General features: G+C 42.5%; 1 protein-coding gene across 1 annotated transcript in view; it reads right to left on the bottom strand.

The window, feature by feature from the left end:
- The window catches only part of GPC6 (glypican 6), a 786,710-nt gene extending 772,771 nt beyond the window's left edge, over positions 1 to 13,939 (bottom strand). Inside the window, exon 1 of the mRNA XM_072854005.1 lies at positions 13,567 to 13,939. Within this exon, the coding sequence (XP_072710106.1) occupies positions 13,567 to 13,939 (373 nt within the window). The remainder of the gene's footprint in view (positions 1 to 13,566) is intronic.
- Between the last annotated feature and the right edge of the window lie 297 nt (positions 13,940 to 14,236).

Raw genomic sequence — 14,236 nt, forward strand, 5'->3', positions numbered from 1 at the left:
AGAAACGCTTCAAGATCAAATAGCAATGGCCAGCCTACTTCAAAGCTACCTTATGTTTAAATAGATTTACTATAGACAGCGTTCTTCTTGGCAAAGAAAAATAATTTTGGCAACCTGCTCTCAATCTTTTCTATTACAATACTTTCGCTTTGCATGCAATAATTATTTCTTGGGCAGAAACAGAGTGAAGAAACTGTCTAGCTGAGTGCAGCCTGCCCTCACCTCACAGAAGGGTTGCAGATCCAGGATGCTGGTTTCAGTCTGTTTTCCAGTAGCTACCTTACACAAAAATTTTTATGCATTTGTTGGACTGGAGCTGAGAGGACGTCTCAGCTCTTTCAAAACAGCGTCCCCTGATGTGCTAACAAGCAGGCGGCGCAAAAACAAACATCCTCTCTGCCTTAGTGAACGTGCTATTATTTATGCACAGTGGAATTGCTTCAAAAGGAAAGAGCGCATGCATCCGTCCAAAAAGGGCCTTGAAGATATTTGCCCAAAAGATGAGGAGTGAGGACTCAACTTTTGCACTCATCAGCATCACCCGCAGGACTTTTCTCCTAGGTTAGATTCACTGGCTGATTACTCAGTTGTGACTAACTCTGCCCGTGCATTGTACCCTGGAGCCTTAAGCACCTGTATGAAAACTTTCTCCTGCAAGGCAGGAAGCTGCCTAAAAATAAGGGTCTGTACAGTAACTACAGCAATGGCCTAACTCTTTGTGGAAGAAATAAGTATTCCAGCAAACACAAGTAATGTTAAAAAATTAATTATCTGTTATTGTTTTCTTCTTTTGAAATGTGGAGGTATGTATGTGTCTGTGTAGCCTAAACATGAAAAATTCTGGGCAGAATAGAAAGGAATAATTTAGAAAGAAAAGCAAGAGGAGTCCCCCATAAGCAACTGAGAAAATATTCAGAATATATTCTTTAGCTTGCCTTTGCAAATTAACTCCTCACTGTTGAAAGGCATGCATGCAGCTCTCTTGTTAAATTAGACCAAGACGTTTTTTCAACAAAAATTTGTTTGAATATTGATTTCCTGCTATATCTAACACAACTTAGTATGTACCTTTGCTCCAAAGGGGTCCAAATGATTAGCACTTGCAGATCACAGCAGGGTGAAATAAAAATGAGGCAAATATTTGTGGAATAAATATTAGTAATGTTTACGAATTTGCCTTTCATATGAGAGTGTCAAAAACATGAATATCTATTAATCAGAAAATGTGGCTGCTAGCTGTTATTTATCATCTTCCCAAGATGCTTATTGTTGAAAATTGTAAATAACTCATCTCATATTTGCCAATTTATACTAGTTAAGATTGTACCTCTGTATCTCTCTATTGAATTAACACAAAGGTGTAGAAACTTAAGTACTGTTTTGAGAAGTTTTATTCTGCTACATCAGTCCTTTCCACATGACTCATCTGAACAGTCACTGCACGCAACAGTCTGATCAGCTCCCAACATCAGGGAAGCCACAGAATGGAACAAAAAGATTAGCACTTATGTATCAGCCATTAAAATGATGATGATCCTAATTTGCCAACTCCATTAGTCTTTCTAGAAATGTTTATTGTCTGTGCTGTACAATAACTGTAATAATGACGTTGAAAGGACTATAAAAAATAAGCTAAAAGTATATAAATCAATAGCAAAATTACATGTATGATTCGTTAGCCCAACGGGAGTTTACAGATTTGTTCAGCATTACAGACTAAAATCTGGATGAATCTGCTCTTAACTATATAATTTTCTTCATCTTGAGTTTGATTTTTGCTGGTGTTTCAGCTAAAAAAGATAAGGAAATTCTGCAGTTTCCTCTTCTGTCAAAAGCAGATTTAGCTTGAGAGGTCCATTAGGCATGAAGGTAATGGCAATGACCATCCTATCACCAGAAAAATGGAAATTACTCTGGAATACTCAAAGAAGCAAAAACTAACAATGAAAGGAAAATTATTCAAATATTAAAAGGAAAATTGGACCTCACTTATAATCCAAAAGTATCCACAGTGTTATAATATACCTTGGAAAAAAGCTGTCTGCTATATGATACAATTTCAGCACACTTTTTGAACGTAAGAGGCTGTTCAGGTACGTGGGTATATGAATGTATGTACATATGTCCACACACTGTGGACATAGTATTTCTGTGCATTCTTCTCAGTTGAAGAGAAGGCATTAGTCTCTTGGGCAAATTGTGAGAGAAGAGCAATTGAAATTCATTCATCAGATATGGAAAAGCTCCACTTCAGCAATAATCTGTATTTATGTGTTTAAGTATTCGTCAGCAACCAGATTTCGGTATAAAAGGTGCAAAGAGTTTGTGGTTTGGCCAGTTTCTGTACTGAGCATAGATTGTGCTCTAGACAATGATTTACAGTGTCCAGCTGGAGCTCCTTTAAAAAGCAAACTCAGACTCTAAATTACTAATTAACAAGGCAAAAAGATGCCTCCACAAAGGATCCATCAATTATTGTAGTAATCCCAGTGGGATATGAAGCTGGTGTCCTTCATAAGGACAATTAAAAAAATTAAGCAGCATATGTATTTGTACTACATTTGTTGTTTACGTAATAGAATAAAGTAGTATGTACCTAACTATGACATTATGATTGTGTAAGCCTCATGAAGAAATACTGGCATAAATACAAAATGGAAGATCTTTGCAGACGGCTTCAGTGCTTCACACAATTAAATTGTAATTTTGAATTTTGATCATTTACTGCTTTACTCACTTTTGTAAGAAAACCTGCAATTAAATCTCAATCAAACTCTGCCATCAGCTGCGTTCAATGGAGATAGATAGGCAAAAATCAGGTTTGGGGGTCTTTAACTCAAAACACTACTAACAGAAGTGTGCACATGCCCCATAACCAATCTGATTACAGTTAATTTATACACAGCTTTTAGTATGCTGGCTCAGTAATTAAAGAAGAAAGAGGCTTTGGAGTTCTCATTCAAAGAATGGTACGGGACTTCTGAAGATCAGCTTTAAGAACAAAATAATCACTGTTTCAGCATTCAATTTCAGGAAGCTCTTTCTGGGAGTCCTTTCACTTCATCAGCCATGCTACATTGCAAAGGCAGGTGTTTGTATTTAATCAATGCATTTTAGTTATGTTCCAGGTATTCAATTAACAGTGCTCATTGCCAGCCCATAGCCAGCATGATGGACCATCTTGGAACAGCAGCGGTCAAGGAATATTGCTCCTGGCTTTTCACCAATTCACTAAATAAACCTCCCCTGCACCATTCTTTTAAATACCTTCATTTTTACATTAGATTTTCATTCTCTGCTCAGAAATACCTAAATCTCTGTTGAGCCAACAAAACCTATTTTGCAATTTTGATTAGCATGATCTGTCTTCCCTGCTTTTTTGCAGCTGGACTGCTAGCAGAGGATAGACTGCTTCACAAAATAAAAAAAAAGAAGATTTTACTAAGGAAGTTTTTACTGTGGGTCAGCTTTGGCATCTTCTTTTACTTTTTTGAAAATGCTTTAAATGCATGTAATGCAAAGTTTAGACCAGATAAGAATACTGTAAATTGCAATGACTCTAACTGGTTAAAGAGAATATGGTCTGAGTCTGAAACTGTTCAAGAGGTATTTTCCATATTTCTCGACAACACGGATAATGCTGACGGACAAAATGATAAATAGCTATTTTCATCCAAGGAACCTAAATTGCTCATACGCAGTATTATCTTATATGTTTAAGTTGTAAAGCCAAAAGCTAATATCAGAGAAATAAATATTTATATTATGTCTTTATACTGTGAATCAATTTTGTGTAACCAAGTAAGATGCAGTCACTGTTTGTACTTACAGCTCCTTTCTCTGTGAAATATTGTGTCAGTTTAAGAGAAAAGATGGAAAATACTGCAGGTTTAGCCACCGGACGCTGGGTGCCCACCATCCCTTGCCTTTGACTTGTCACTGCATTGTTTAAGCTTCTTAGGGACTAGCACACATTTAAAAATGAGGGTACTCAGAAACTAAAAGACATTTAAACATTATGCAACAGTTTCTGAAGTCTGATGACTGGCGACTGGATACTTATGACATGCAAAGAAACGTCCTGCCACTACTTTTAACAATTTATATTTCAGCACTACTATGAGCACAATTTTATTTTCTATGTCAAAGCTGCATATAGCTGGGAATGGGTACCCTCAGGTGTAAATAAGATTAAAAACATTAAAACGACAATGAATAGCAGTATATAAACCTGCAGTCTAATAATCCAATCCATTTGCCTCATAAACCCCAAATTTCAATGTGCCATAAAATCAGCAGACACCCACTAAAGGGACCACATTAACTATCGCACATTGACATGATAACAAGCAGAGAGTTTCCCTATGGTAGTGAAGCACTCAGTATGGTCCCTCATCCCAGGCAGCTGTTCAGCTCCTGCAGCTTTGGAGAACAGATGACTTTGCTAGTATGGCTTGTCAAATTTTGGTGATGCAGTTAGACAGTCAAGTGCAAAAGTGGGGATAATACCAAGAACACTCAGCTGCTGGTAGTTTCTTCTCAAGTATACCATAAGAGTACTATGCTACTGCCGCATTGCATTTTGCTGCCACATGAGAAAAGACGGGCAGTCTTCCTCTTGCAGTTTCATAATTGTAAGACATCTACCTGAAAGCCACCATCAAATGGTGAGCCTCACTTTCTCATCGTGACTTCAGGCACACGTTCCCACATACCCTCTTGAGTAACTTCAAGATCTTTTTTGGTGGGTTAGCTATCAGATCAGCTTGCTGGTCCAGGTCAGCGTGTCAGACGGGTAGACCTGATGCAGGTCAGAGGCAGGAACAGGGAACACACAACTTTGCTGACAGCCATCTCCTATGCAGTGGGGTGAGGTGTAAATGAAAACATACTTCAGTAGTCTGGACCCAAGCCTTTTACAACTTTTTTTAGGTTTAAAGGAAGTATAAGCCAGAAACTCGTAGTCTGCTCTCTCAGGTTATGGAGCACAGTTACATAAAGTTATGATGAGAGATAGAACCACACAAAAGGTGCATTGTTCTCTCTGCAACAAGACAATTACATATTAGATACTGAGCTTGAATTATTTAGAACTGCCCACTTAGCAGAGCAACAAGCTCTGAAGGAACCGTTCAACAATAGAAATGCCAATACATCTTGATTAGAACTTCTTCCATTTTGGAGCATGATCAGTCAGGTCGCCACAATCTGTTTGAGATGAGCTGTTTAACCACTTAGATGGTGAGGAAAAGGAGAAATCTATAGACTGTACAGACCAAGACCAAGTGGTGCATAAAAAAAAAAAAGAAAAGAAAAAGAAATGGAGCATCTCTGCTCCCTCCCTCCTTATTTGTAGCCTATTCATCCAAATCTTTGCATGAAGGCCTGAAAGCACTTTTCCAGTCTTTTTCCCTTCTCCTAGGGCTTTAACTGCGTGAAAGGTCTTAACACCTAACGCAATGAATGCAAAGTGACTCAAGCAATGAGAGAAAGAAGTACTCCCATTCATGTTTCATTCATCTTCCAGTAACAGTCCCTTCTCCAACAATTCATCCTACGCTATATTCTCTGCCCGATTCTCTGAGTCAGGTTTTTGCTGGCCTTACTACCTCTATCTACAGCTGTGTATTTGGACTCCAAAGCCACAGATTGCTACATTCACAAAAGACTATCCAAAACCAAAACACAGATCAATGTGGCATCTACTGGGCAAGAGAAGTGGTTGTTCAGGATTCAAATGCTACAACCATAAATAACAACACTTTATCCAAAATGTTACCTCTACTACTTGATTGATATCACCAGAAAAATGAAATTTAGAAAAGAGCAGCTCGAAGAGAAATATTTCCTGAAGAGAGGAAACTGAATCCTGAACTGAAAGGAACCTACAGGAATTGTACACAGGACCTGACGGGAGCCTCCCTGGCTGTGACCATCAAACAGCACCATTGGACTTTTGGTAGGATAACTGTGCATAAAGATCCTTTCGTTAATGTAATGCTTCACTTCTTAAAAAATAATTCCACTTATGAAAGTAATTTTAGTTTCCTGTATTAATTACTCTTTATGGGCTCTCGAAGGAAAACTTCCAGGTCATAAGGGATACCGTAACTCAAAGGCCAACCGCAGACATATGACATGAGAACTGTAGTAAGGCATTCACACACTATATTTTGCCAGATCTGCTACATACCTCCATAGTTCTCACACCCATGGCAGTATCCACATACATCCTCACGCTATACCATACGACCGTCTGACACCCAGATGTGCAACAGCTTCATCCCAAGTGTTGTCTTCCCTCCAAGACAAAGCCAGACAAAAGCCAGACGGGTGTCCCCATAGTCTCTAGTATGTTAGAAACTCAGCACATAAGTCAGAGAGACGTGGCCAAAACTCTCAGAGAAATATGTGGCTACCATCATAGACCTACAGCTATGACCAAGAGCTACAGCTATGGAGACTGACAAAGAATCTGGCAACAGAGAGGTCTAGCTTTTGACTTAGAGGGCAGGTTATATTACCTACTGCTTAGTCAAGCATCAGGCTTGAACTAATTGGACTCCCCAAACAGTAGGATTAGTGTGGCTGACTTAGCCTTTGATCTTTCTGACATATATGAACTGAGCCCTGTGTAGTTTTTTATTGTGCATATGTTTGCATTCATGTGTGTTTGCACATGTGTTTTTCAGATGGGGCCCATAAAACAAAGTTTCAACCTGGTTTGCAAATACCTATCCTGGTAATGTGCAGCTTCTTTAGCTCTTTCAGGGCTTAAATGTGACTTTGAGGCCACTCCAGGTAAAAGCCTTGATTTTACCCCTGCACGCACACACATGCACACACACGCACAGGTACGGCTGTGTTACTCTGTACGCGTACCTAATTTAATGTAACAGCCTACAAGGCACCTGTTAAAAGCAGTCGAGACTTCCACTTATTTCAGGAGATTTACCCTGCTATTTTAAACCCAACAGGTCAGCGAGCAGGTCTGAGGCTCCATTGTTAGTCGAGCATCTGTAGAAATGCCTCTTTCAGAAGGAAAAAAAACCCCAGCTCGGGATGCTCAGTACCCTTTACATCTGCTGCTCAGCTGGAGATGCGGTTAAAAGGCCATTAGAAGCTCAAGGTGACAGACCTCGCAGGCTAGGCGAGCCAGAGAGCAATTTGCTGTTTGCATTAGGAGTATCAGCCCTCGCTGCTGCTTTTTGACGGACCGAAAGTGGCTCCTGTCCCCAACCCTGAAAAGCAAGGCCAGGACAAGCGGCGGACGGGTCTCCATCCCGGGGCTGGAGCTGTGCTGTAGAGCCTCCTCCTGGGCACCCGGGTTTCTACAGCGGGCTGGCGGGACGCAAACGCTCCCGCCGCTATTAATAATTCCTGACTTTGCTCACCGGAGACTCGCTCCGCCGGGCGTAGCGGCAGGGCCCGGATTGCTGTTGCCCTTGCAGTCAGCGGGAGCGCAGGCACCTCTTCTGCGGCACCTGCCTTCAAATGCCGCGCGCCTTCTGTGTTTTGCGATCGCTCAACAGAATAAAGTACTATGGTTTCACTTTGCTGGAAGGAAAAGGTCACGTTAGCGAAAGAAGCTCATCAGAGAGAGCTGGTGGTCTTTGTGACAGCCTCCTATAACGAGAGCTAAAAAATTTCTTATTAGGGAAGCTTATTTTTTGGATGTGTGCAGGAGCTCTGGCGCAATAAGTAGCGAAGAAAGCAAACCTTAGTTTCAGTCGGGTTTAGGCTGTTTTTACATAGAGAGGAATAAAGTGCTCAGAATTTTACCAGGCATATGTTTCCCTGCCATCTGCAACACATTTTAAATTCCTTTTGCATCTTGTAATGTATTCTCTTTGTTTAGCATAATAACTATTCTGCCTTTAAACACCAACCTTTATATGCTGTTCTTAGGAATTTGTGGAAAAGTGTTAATTCTTTTACACGTATTTAAGCTGCTAAAATAATTATGCCTGGTAGTATGAACAGTCAAAACCACAGACTGAAGGTTCCCTTCCCAGGGAGATAGCACCCATTAGCCAGGTACGAAGGGGAGCATATAGTCATAGTTCATTGAAAACGTAATTTCATTTTGCTAGTAATGGGAGTGCTGATACTTTGATAACGTAATGGAGTTTTAAGCACCAAGCTTGTTATTTCAACTAGAACCTTTAATGTAATTATGCATTTTTACTTTACTAAGCAGAAAGGAAGATTAGTATGCATAGTTTTCTTACATGTATCGTGGGGAATAAGACAGAGATCTCCGAGTGATACTGCAAGATGCTCAAGTCATTCAAAAGAAATGGCAGGTGGTAATTTTAAAGACAAATTACCCAGAAAAGCTTTTATTGTTGATCACTTGTTATAAGATTTGCCATTTGCAAGTAATTGTACATTCAGCTGAAACTGACCTTTTATGAGAGCCAAGTGGTAATATAAATGAAATGAATATATTCTTTATTGCAGTAATATAAAAAGAATGGCCTGAGCTTTTAACATAGTGCTTGACCTCTCTAGTGTCTGAACACCACCTAATCTCAGGAGTATTTCACAATAGCATATGATGAAATAAGTACTAATACAGCATTAGAACAGTTTAACACATGAACACTTAGAAGTGTAAGAAATATTATAGCTTTAGGTATGCTTTTGCATTATAAATCAAATGACGACAGAAAGAAAAAGATGATTAGAGTACAATACACTGAAATTCATCATTATACTAATTATTAAAGCATCACCTTTTCTATTTTAAAGTCTCTCTTTCCAAGATACTTTACCATAAAGTCACATCGGGAAACTCCAGATGCTGAGATTTAAAATTCTCAGTCAAAAATGAATTATTTATAAGCATTAAAAACATGCTATTTCTCCTCAAAGGCCCTGATCTTACAAACAGCACCTTTAAGTTTAGATGTGCATACATAAGTTGTATTCCCTTTAATGGCATCAGTCACAAACAAACCAATAAATATGTACAAAAGTGATAGCAAAGCCAGGTCTTAGAAAAGCTGTACTTCCTCCTAGCTAAATGCACACACCGGTTTATTAGCATGCACCATGCACTCACAATGGGAAACTAAGGGAGGCCATAAGGGAGGGTGACCAGAGAGCCACCACCCTTTCAGATGCTGCGGTTACTGAAATCGCAGACAGAGGTGAGGAGCAGTCGTACACAATGTGGAGGATACTACTACAACAGCACTAAAACAAGAAAAGTACCAAGTTTACATGAAATTCCATGTCCATCTTCCATGTCAATTGTCATCACTGAGATTAGGAGTGAACTGATCTCTAATGGCCCGATTCAGATTTCACAAATTTGCATTGATTATATTATTGATTTCAGTAAGGCTATTCCTTTTTTTACCCTCCTGAGACAACCACACAAGGTGCCTGTGAATTCCCATTTGCCTCCTGGTCTACAGGCACTTTCTGCACCCAACTCTCAGTGACAGCAGTAGAGAAAGAGTAAAAGAAGGCATTAATTAACAAGAGCTTTGATACAGACTCAGTCAGGAGGATTTTCTGCTGTTCTCCTGTCAATCTATCATTACATTTTAAAGCTACTTAAAGGAAAGCAAAACATTCAGAAAGAGTACCTTGGGAACATCTGACATGGACTAATAGCTCAATTGCATGAGTGACTACTGAGTTTATTTTTATTATTATTATTACCACTTTAGAGCTACAAGCAACTGTGTTATGTTTGCTAGTTTTCTTCAGTCAACGCCTCTGTGTTATGCCAGTATGAAGCCCATTCATCAAAGCACAATTTCAAGTGACTCCTGACCTTCAAAATGAAGGGTTTGCTTCTGCTTTCATTTCAGTTACTTTCACTACGGTGTCTCTGTGTTGCCAGAATCTCACCTCGTTCATCATCTGCACAGGAGAACAAAGCTCACTAACTTCTCATGCAGTATTTAGAATTCAGCATCTTTACAGTTGGACGCTTTACCAGAACACTTCTGGTCTTTCTCCAAATACACTTATTATTCAGCATCTAGTAAAAAAAAAAAAAAAAAGCCAAACCCAAACAAAACCACAACCCACAAAAAACCCACACCCTTCACCTTTCAAAATCTCTAGATCAACTGAAAGTGGAAAGGCACAAATCAGACACATCCACTACTTTTGAACAGTCAGACATTCACTTTCATTCGGAAAACTTTGAGGCAAGGACACACTCCACCTTTAACCTTGATGTTTCATTTTTATGGCTTCCCCTAAGATGCTGTAAGTTATTGAAATCATGGTTGGAGTTAGACAAGTAATGCTAACAGATATGTGCTGTGACTTTTTTCTTTTGTGTTGACTTTCAAGTGACAGATTTTCCTACAGCAAAACATTTCCTGCAAAGTCCTTAGAAGCTCCACTCAGTGCTCGTGAATGCTGGGTCACGGCAGCGTGAGTCTGACAGTTCAACTCTTCTTCACATGCAGGATACCCCACAGCAGCTTTACGAGAGGGCGGATTTTACAAGGATAGCCCAGCGTACACCACAAGCTACTGCTACCCACCCTGCGTGTGACTGATGCATAGAATTAAGCCCACAGCAGCATATTACATTCACTTTGAATTTTCTTCCTTCCCCCATTCCCAGACAAAGTTCCTTTATTGAGGACTTACTTTGATAACCTATGCTGGAAACTAGCTTTATATGCTGTACTCCAATGTAGGTCACAGCACCAGAATTTGGTGGTCAGACAAGACATCAGGCGCAGCAGGTTGATTACAACTAAGTATTATACTATTACATTGAACAATTTAGCATTGTTATAAAAGCATAACAGACAACCGTAACCACGTTATTACCAACTTCAACACATTTCACGTGCAGCAAAATACTGTAGGAAAACCTTGCCTTACAGTGCAAAAACAGACAGCTTTTTAAATCTGTAACTTCTACCTTCTCTATTCAAAAGTGAGTGCCAGTATAAATAATTTTACAGAAGTTATCTAACAAGCTGGCTTTGCAGTTCCATTCAGCAGAGCGGTACCTCTGTGTCTGTAGCCTCTCTAATTTAAACAGATTCTTCAGCTCTTTGCATCAGTACGTACACACTTTGCATCAGTACATACACACTACCTCTTCAGTTTATCAAGTTTCAACAGTCCTAGCTAGAAAGTAGCTTTTAAACAAATGACAAATGAAAACATACGACTACTGTTAAATCAAAACACATAAACCATACTGCGTATTACTATTTTCCATTATATTATCAAGCCATTGATGCAAAATCTTTTGAAAACACAATGCTTGTTCAACGTTTGACTGTAATTAAAGTTCTTTGAACTCTTGAAAACATGAGGCATTTGACAGACTACACTTCTTTCATAACAGTAACAAATTGCTTCCTTAACCAAGTCAGTATGGTGGAAAAAGACAGAATGAAAAAAAAATTATTCTGAAACCTGTATGTTGATTGCTTTAATTAAACTTCCAACATGGCACCGGGTTGCAAATACATAGCTTTCACATTAACAAGAGCACATGCTGCATGAACAGTTATTACACAACCTCTCGCCACCGTTGGAGCAGAGCATACCCCAAAACACACCTTAAAGCAATCCTAGCCTTCCAACAACTGAGTAGCTTGCATAGCTACACACAGAACTGCTCAAAAGTTGATACACCAACTAGTAACAAGGCAGATAAACCACAAAGAAAACAAACAACTTGTAATAGGAAGCTCAGAAAAAATAACTCATCTCTGCATAAATCATGTACTTCTTAACCATATCAGTAGATATTACTTATGAAGCTTAGCAGGAAACTGAAGAGTAACTTCGGATTTAACTATTACTAAATATTTAGCTATCGTGAGTCTTTCTGTACTGATACATGGTAGCAGAAACTTGCAAATACTGGGATTCCTTAAAAAATGCACAGCAACTTTGCACTGTACATTCAAAAAATAAATAAAACAATAAAACTTCTCTGTGAGCTGAAAGCAACAAGTGTTTGCCCAAAGTTATTAGAAGTCTGAAATTCACTGGATTTTTTTTTTTTTTTAATGGGACAGGGCATATCCTACCATGCTGTCTCAAAGGAGATGGAGTAACAGTATGTGAAGGGAAAGCATGACTGCATATTGAAAGGGTCTGCGGCTCACAGGAGAGATTCCATGATTTGATATAACTTACGAGCAACCTAAAGAGAAATTTTAAAAAAAGAGCACAGAAGGACCAGAGAATCGGTGAGCCTGAGTGACGAAGGTGCCTGTGGAATAGTTACACGCACAGGCCCTTTACTCTCCTGCCTTGTCCTAAAGCACATCAGTGGGTCAGACCTATGTGTCCAAACGAACCAACGTGGTTATGCAGAGATCTGGTCTGTTCTGCATTGGCACCGTGGAACAACCTTCCCTGTATTTTTGTGAACTACATCCTCGCTGTCCTGAGATTTTCCACATTTATCATTCCTCATGTAAAGTGCTAAATACTGCACAGTGAATAACTGTGGCTTTATTTCACCTCAAGGAAGATAAATCTACTGCTTCCAACTTTAAAAAGGAAGCAAGCAAACCAAGGGGCATCTAATTCACTCTACAAACAGCAGAATCTAACAGCAAAGTGCCAGTGGCAAAGCAGAAATCTTTCCTGAGGGCTCGAGCAGTCCAATTTAAGCAGCCCAAGTGCATGCCTTGCCATATCATTTCTCTCTTTTTGTCGTGCTCTCTGATTGCTAAAGGATTATCTGCCCCAGACATATTTTTATTCATACAGTCCCGAAGATGCAATATGGATAAGGTCGTAGGGAAAAGCAGGAAAATAAAATTACAATAAAAACCAACCCCAACACCTTCGTAGGCAGATTGAGATATAACCTGTTGTAGGCATGTCTCAGCAGAAGGAAGAGCTAAGTAACAGGCTGCCTGGTGTCTCCGGCGGCGGAGCGGGGTGTGTATGGAGGGGGGTCTCTCTCCAGCAGCCGATGCCTCCGCTCGATTTGGGCTGCAGCGGAGGCGCCCGGCTGCGGCTCCGAGGGGCGAGCTGCCCGGCCCGGGGCTGCGCGGCTGGGCTGGCCCCCTCGGAAGGGGCGCGCCGCTCCCCGGGGCCGCGGCAGCGGCGGGGTCCGGGGGGGGCGGAGGGGGGCAGGACTGCCTTCCCCACCCTCCTCCGCCTCCCTCGGCCCCTGTCCCCGCTGGCAGAGGGCAAAGTTATGCCCCCGCACACGGCGGCAGCGGGGGCAGCAGCCACTGCGGAACCGCTTGCTGCCTCTCGCAGCCCGGCTGCAACTCTCAAGAAGTTTCTGCCGGCGAACAGATCCGAGGCTGAGGCTCGCCCGCGCCCCCCTTTTTTTCACCCCTTTTTTTTTAACCCCCTTTTTTCACCCCTTTTTTTTAACCCCCCTCCTTAGTTTTTATGTTTATTTAATCGTTTATTTACACACACACACGCCCCGCCGGGAAGCCCCCCGCTGCCACCCGGGCCGGCAGAGCCGCTCCACGCCGCGCAGACAACGCGGCGATTCGCGGCCCCGCTTCCGCGGGGAGTGCGCGCAGCCGGGCGGCGGCGGTCCCCCCCGCTCCGCGGCCCTCCGCCCCGCTCCGCCCGGCCCCTTACCTGCGATCTCCTGGTAGGGCACGCTGGCCAGGCTGAAGCCCTTGGCGCTGTAAGCCTGCCGCACCTCGCCGCAGCTCCGCGCCTTGCCCTCGGCCCCCGCGGCCGCGGGCGGCGGCGGCAGCAGCAGCAGCAGCAGTAGCAGCAGCGGCCGCAGCAGCAGCCCCGCCAGCGCGCAGCGCCGCGCAGCCCCCTGCGCCGCCGGCATGGCGCGGCGCGCAAGTCCCGCGCGGCGCGCAAGTCCCGCGCCGCCGCCGCACCGCCCCGCCGCCGCCGCCGCGCCCCCCGGCTGCGGGGGCGGCGGCCCCGGAGCCCCCCGGCCGCCGAGGCAAACTTTTGCGAGGCGGGGGGGAGATGGGCGCGCACACACACACATGCGCGCACGGCGGGGGCAGGAGAGCGGCAGCCTCGTCCCCCCGGCTCCTTCTCCAAATGCAAAGCGCTCTCGCCCCCCGGCAAAAAAAAAAAAAAAAAAAAAAAAAGGCGGGGGAAGAAAAAAAAGGGGGGTAAAAATCTGGCTGTAGGTTGTGAAGCTTGAAACCGAGGCGCGTTGCTGCGAGCGGAGTCCCGGGCCAGCGGCAGCGCGATCCGCCGCGGAGCTGTGCCTGCCGCCTCTGCGAGGCTGGAGGTGGTGGGGAAAGCAGCCGGCGTGGGGATGGACTGGACAGCGGCT

Source organism: Ciconia boyciana, chromosome 1, assembly GCF_034638445.1.
Source record: "Ciconia boyciana chromosome 1, ASM3463844v1, whole genome shotgun sequence".
NCBI classification, from domain to species: Eukaryota; Metazoa; Chordata; class Aves; order Ciconiiformes; family Ciconiidae; genus Ciconia; species Ciconia boyciana.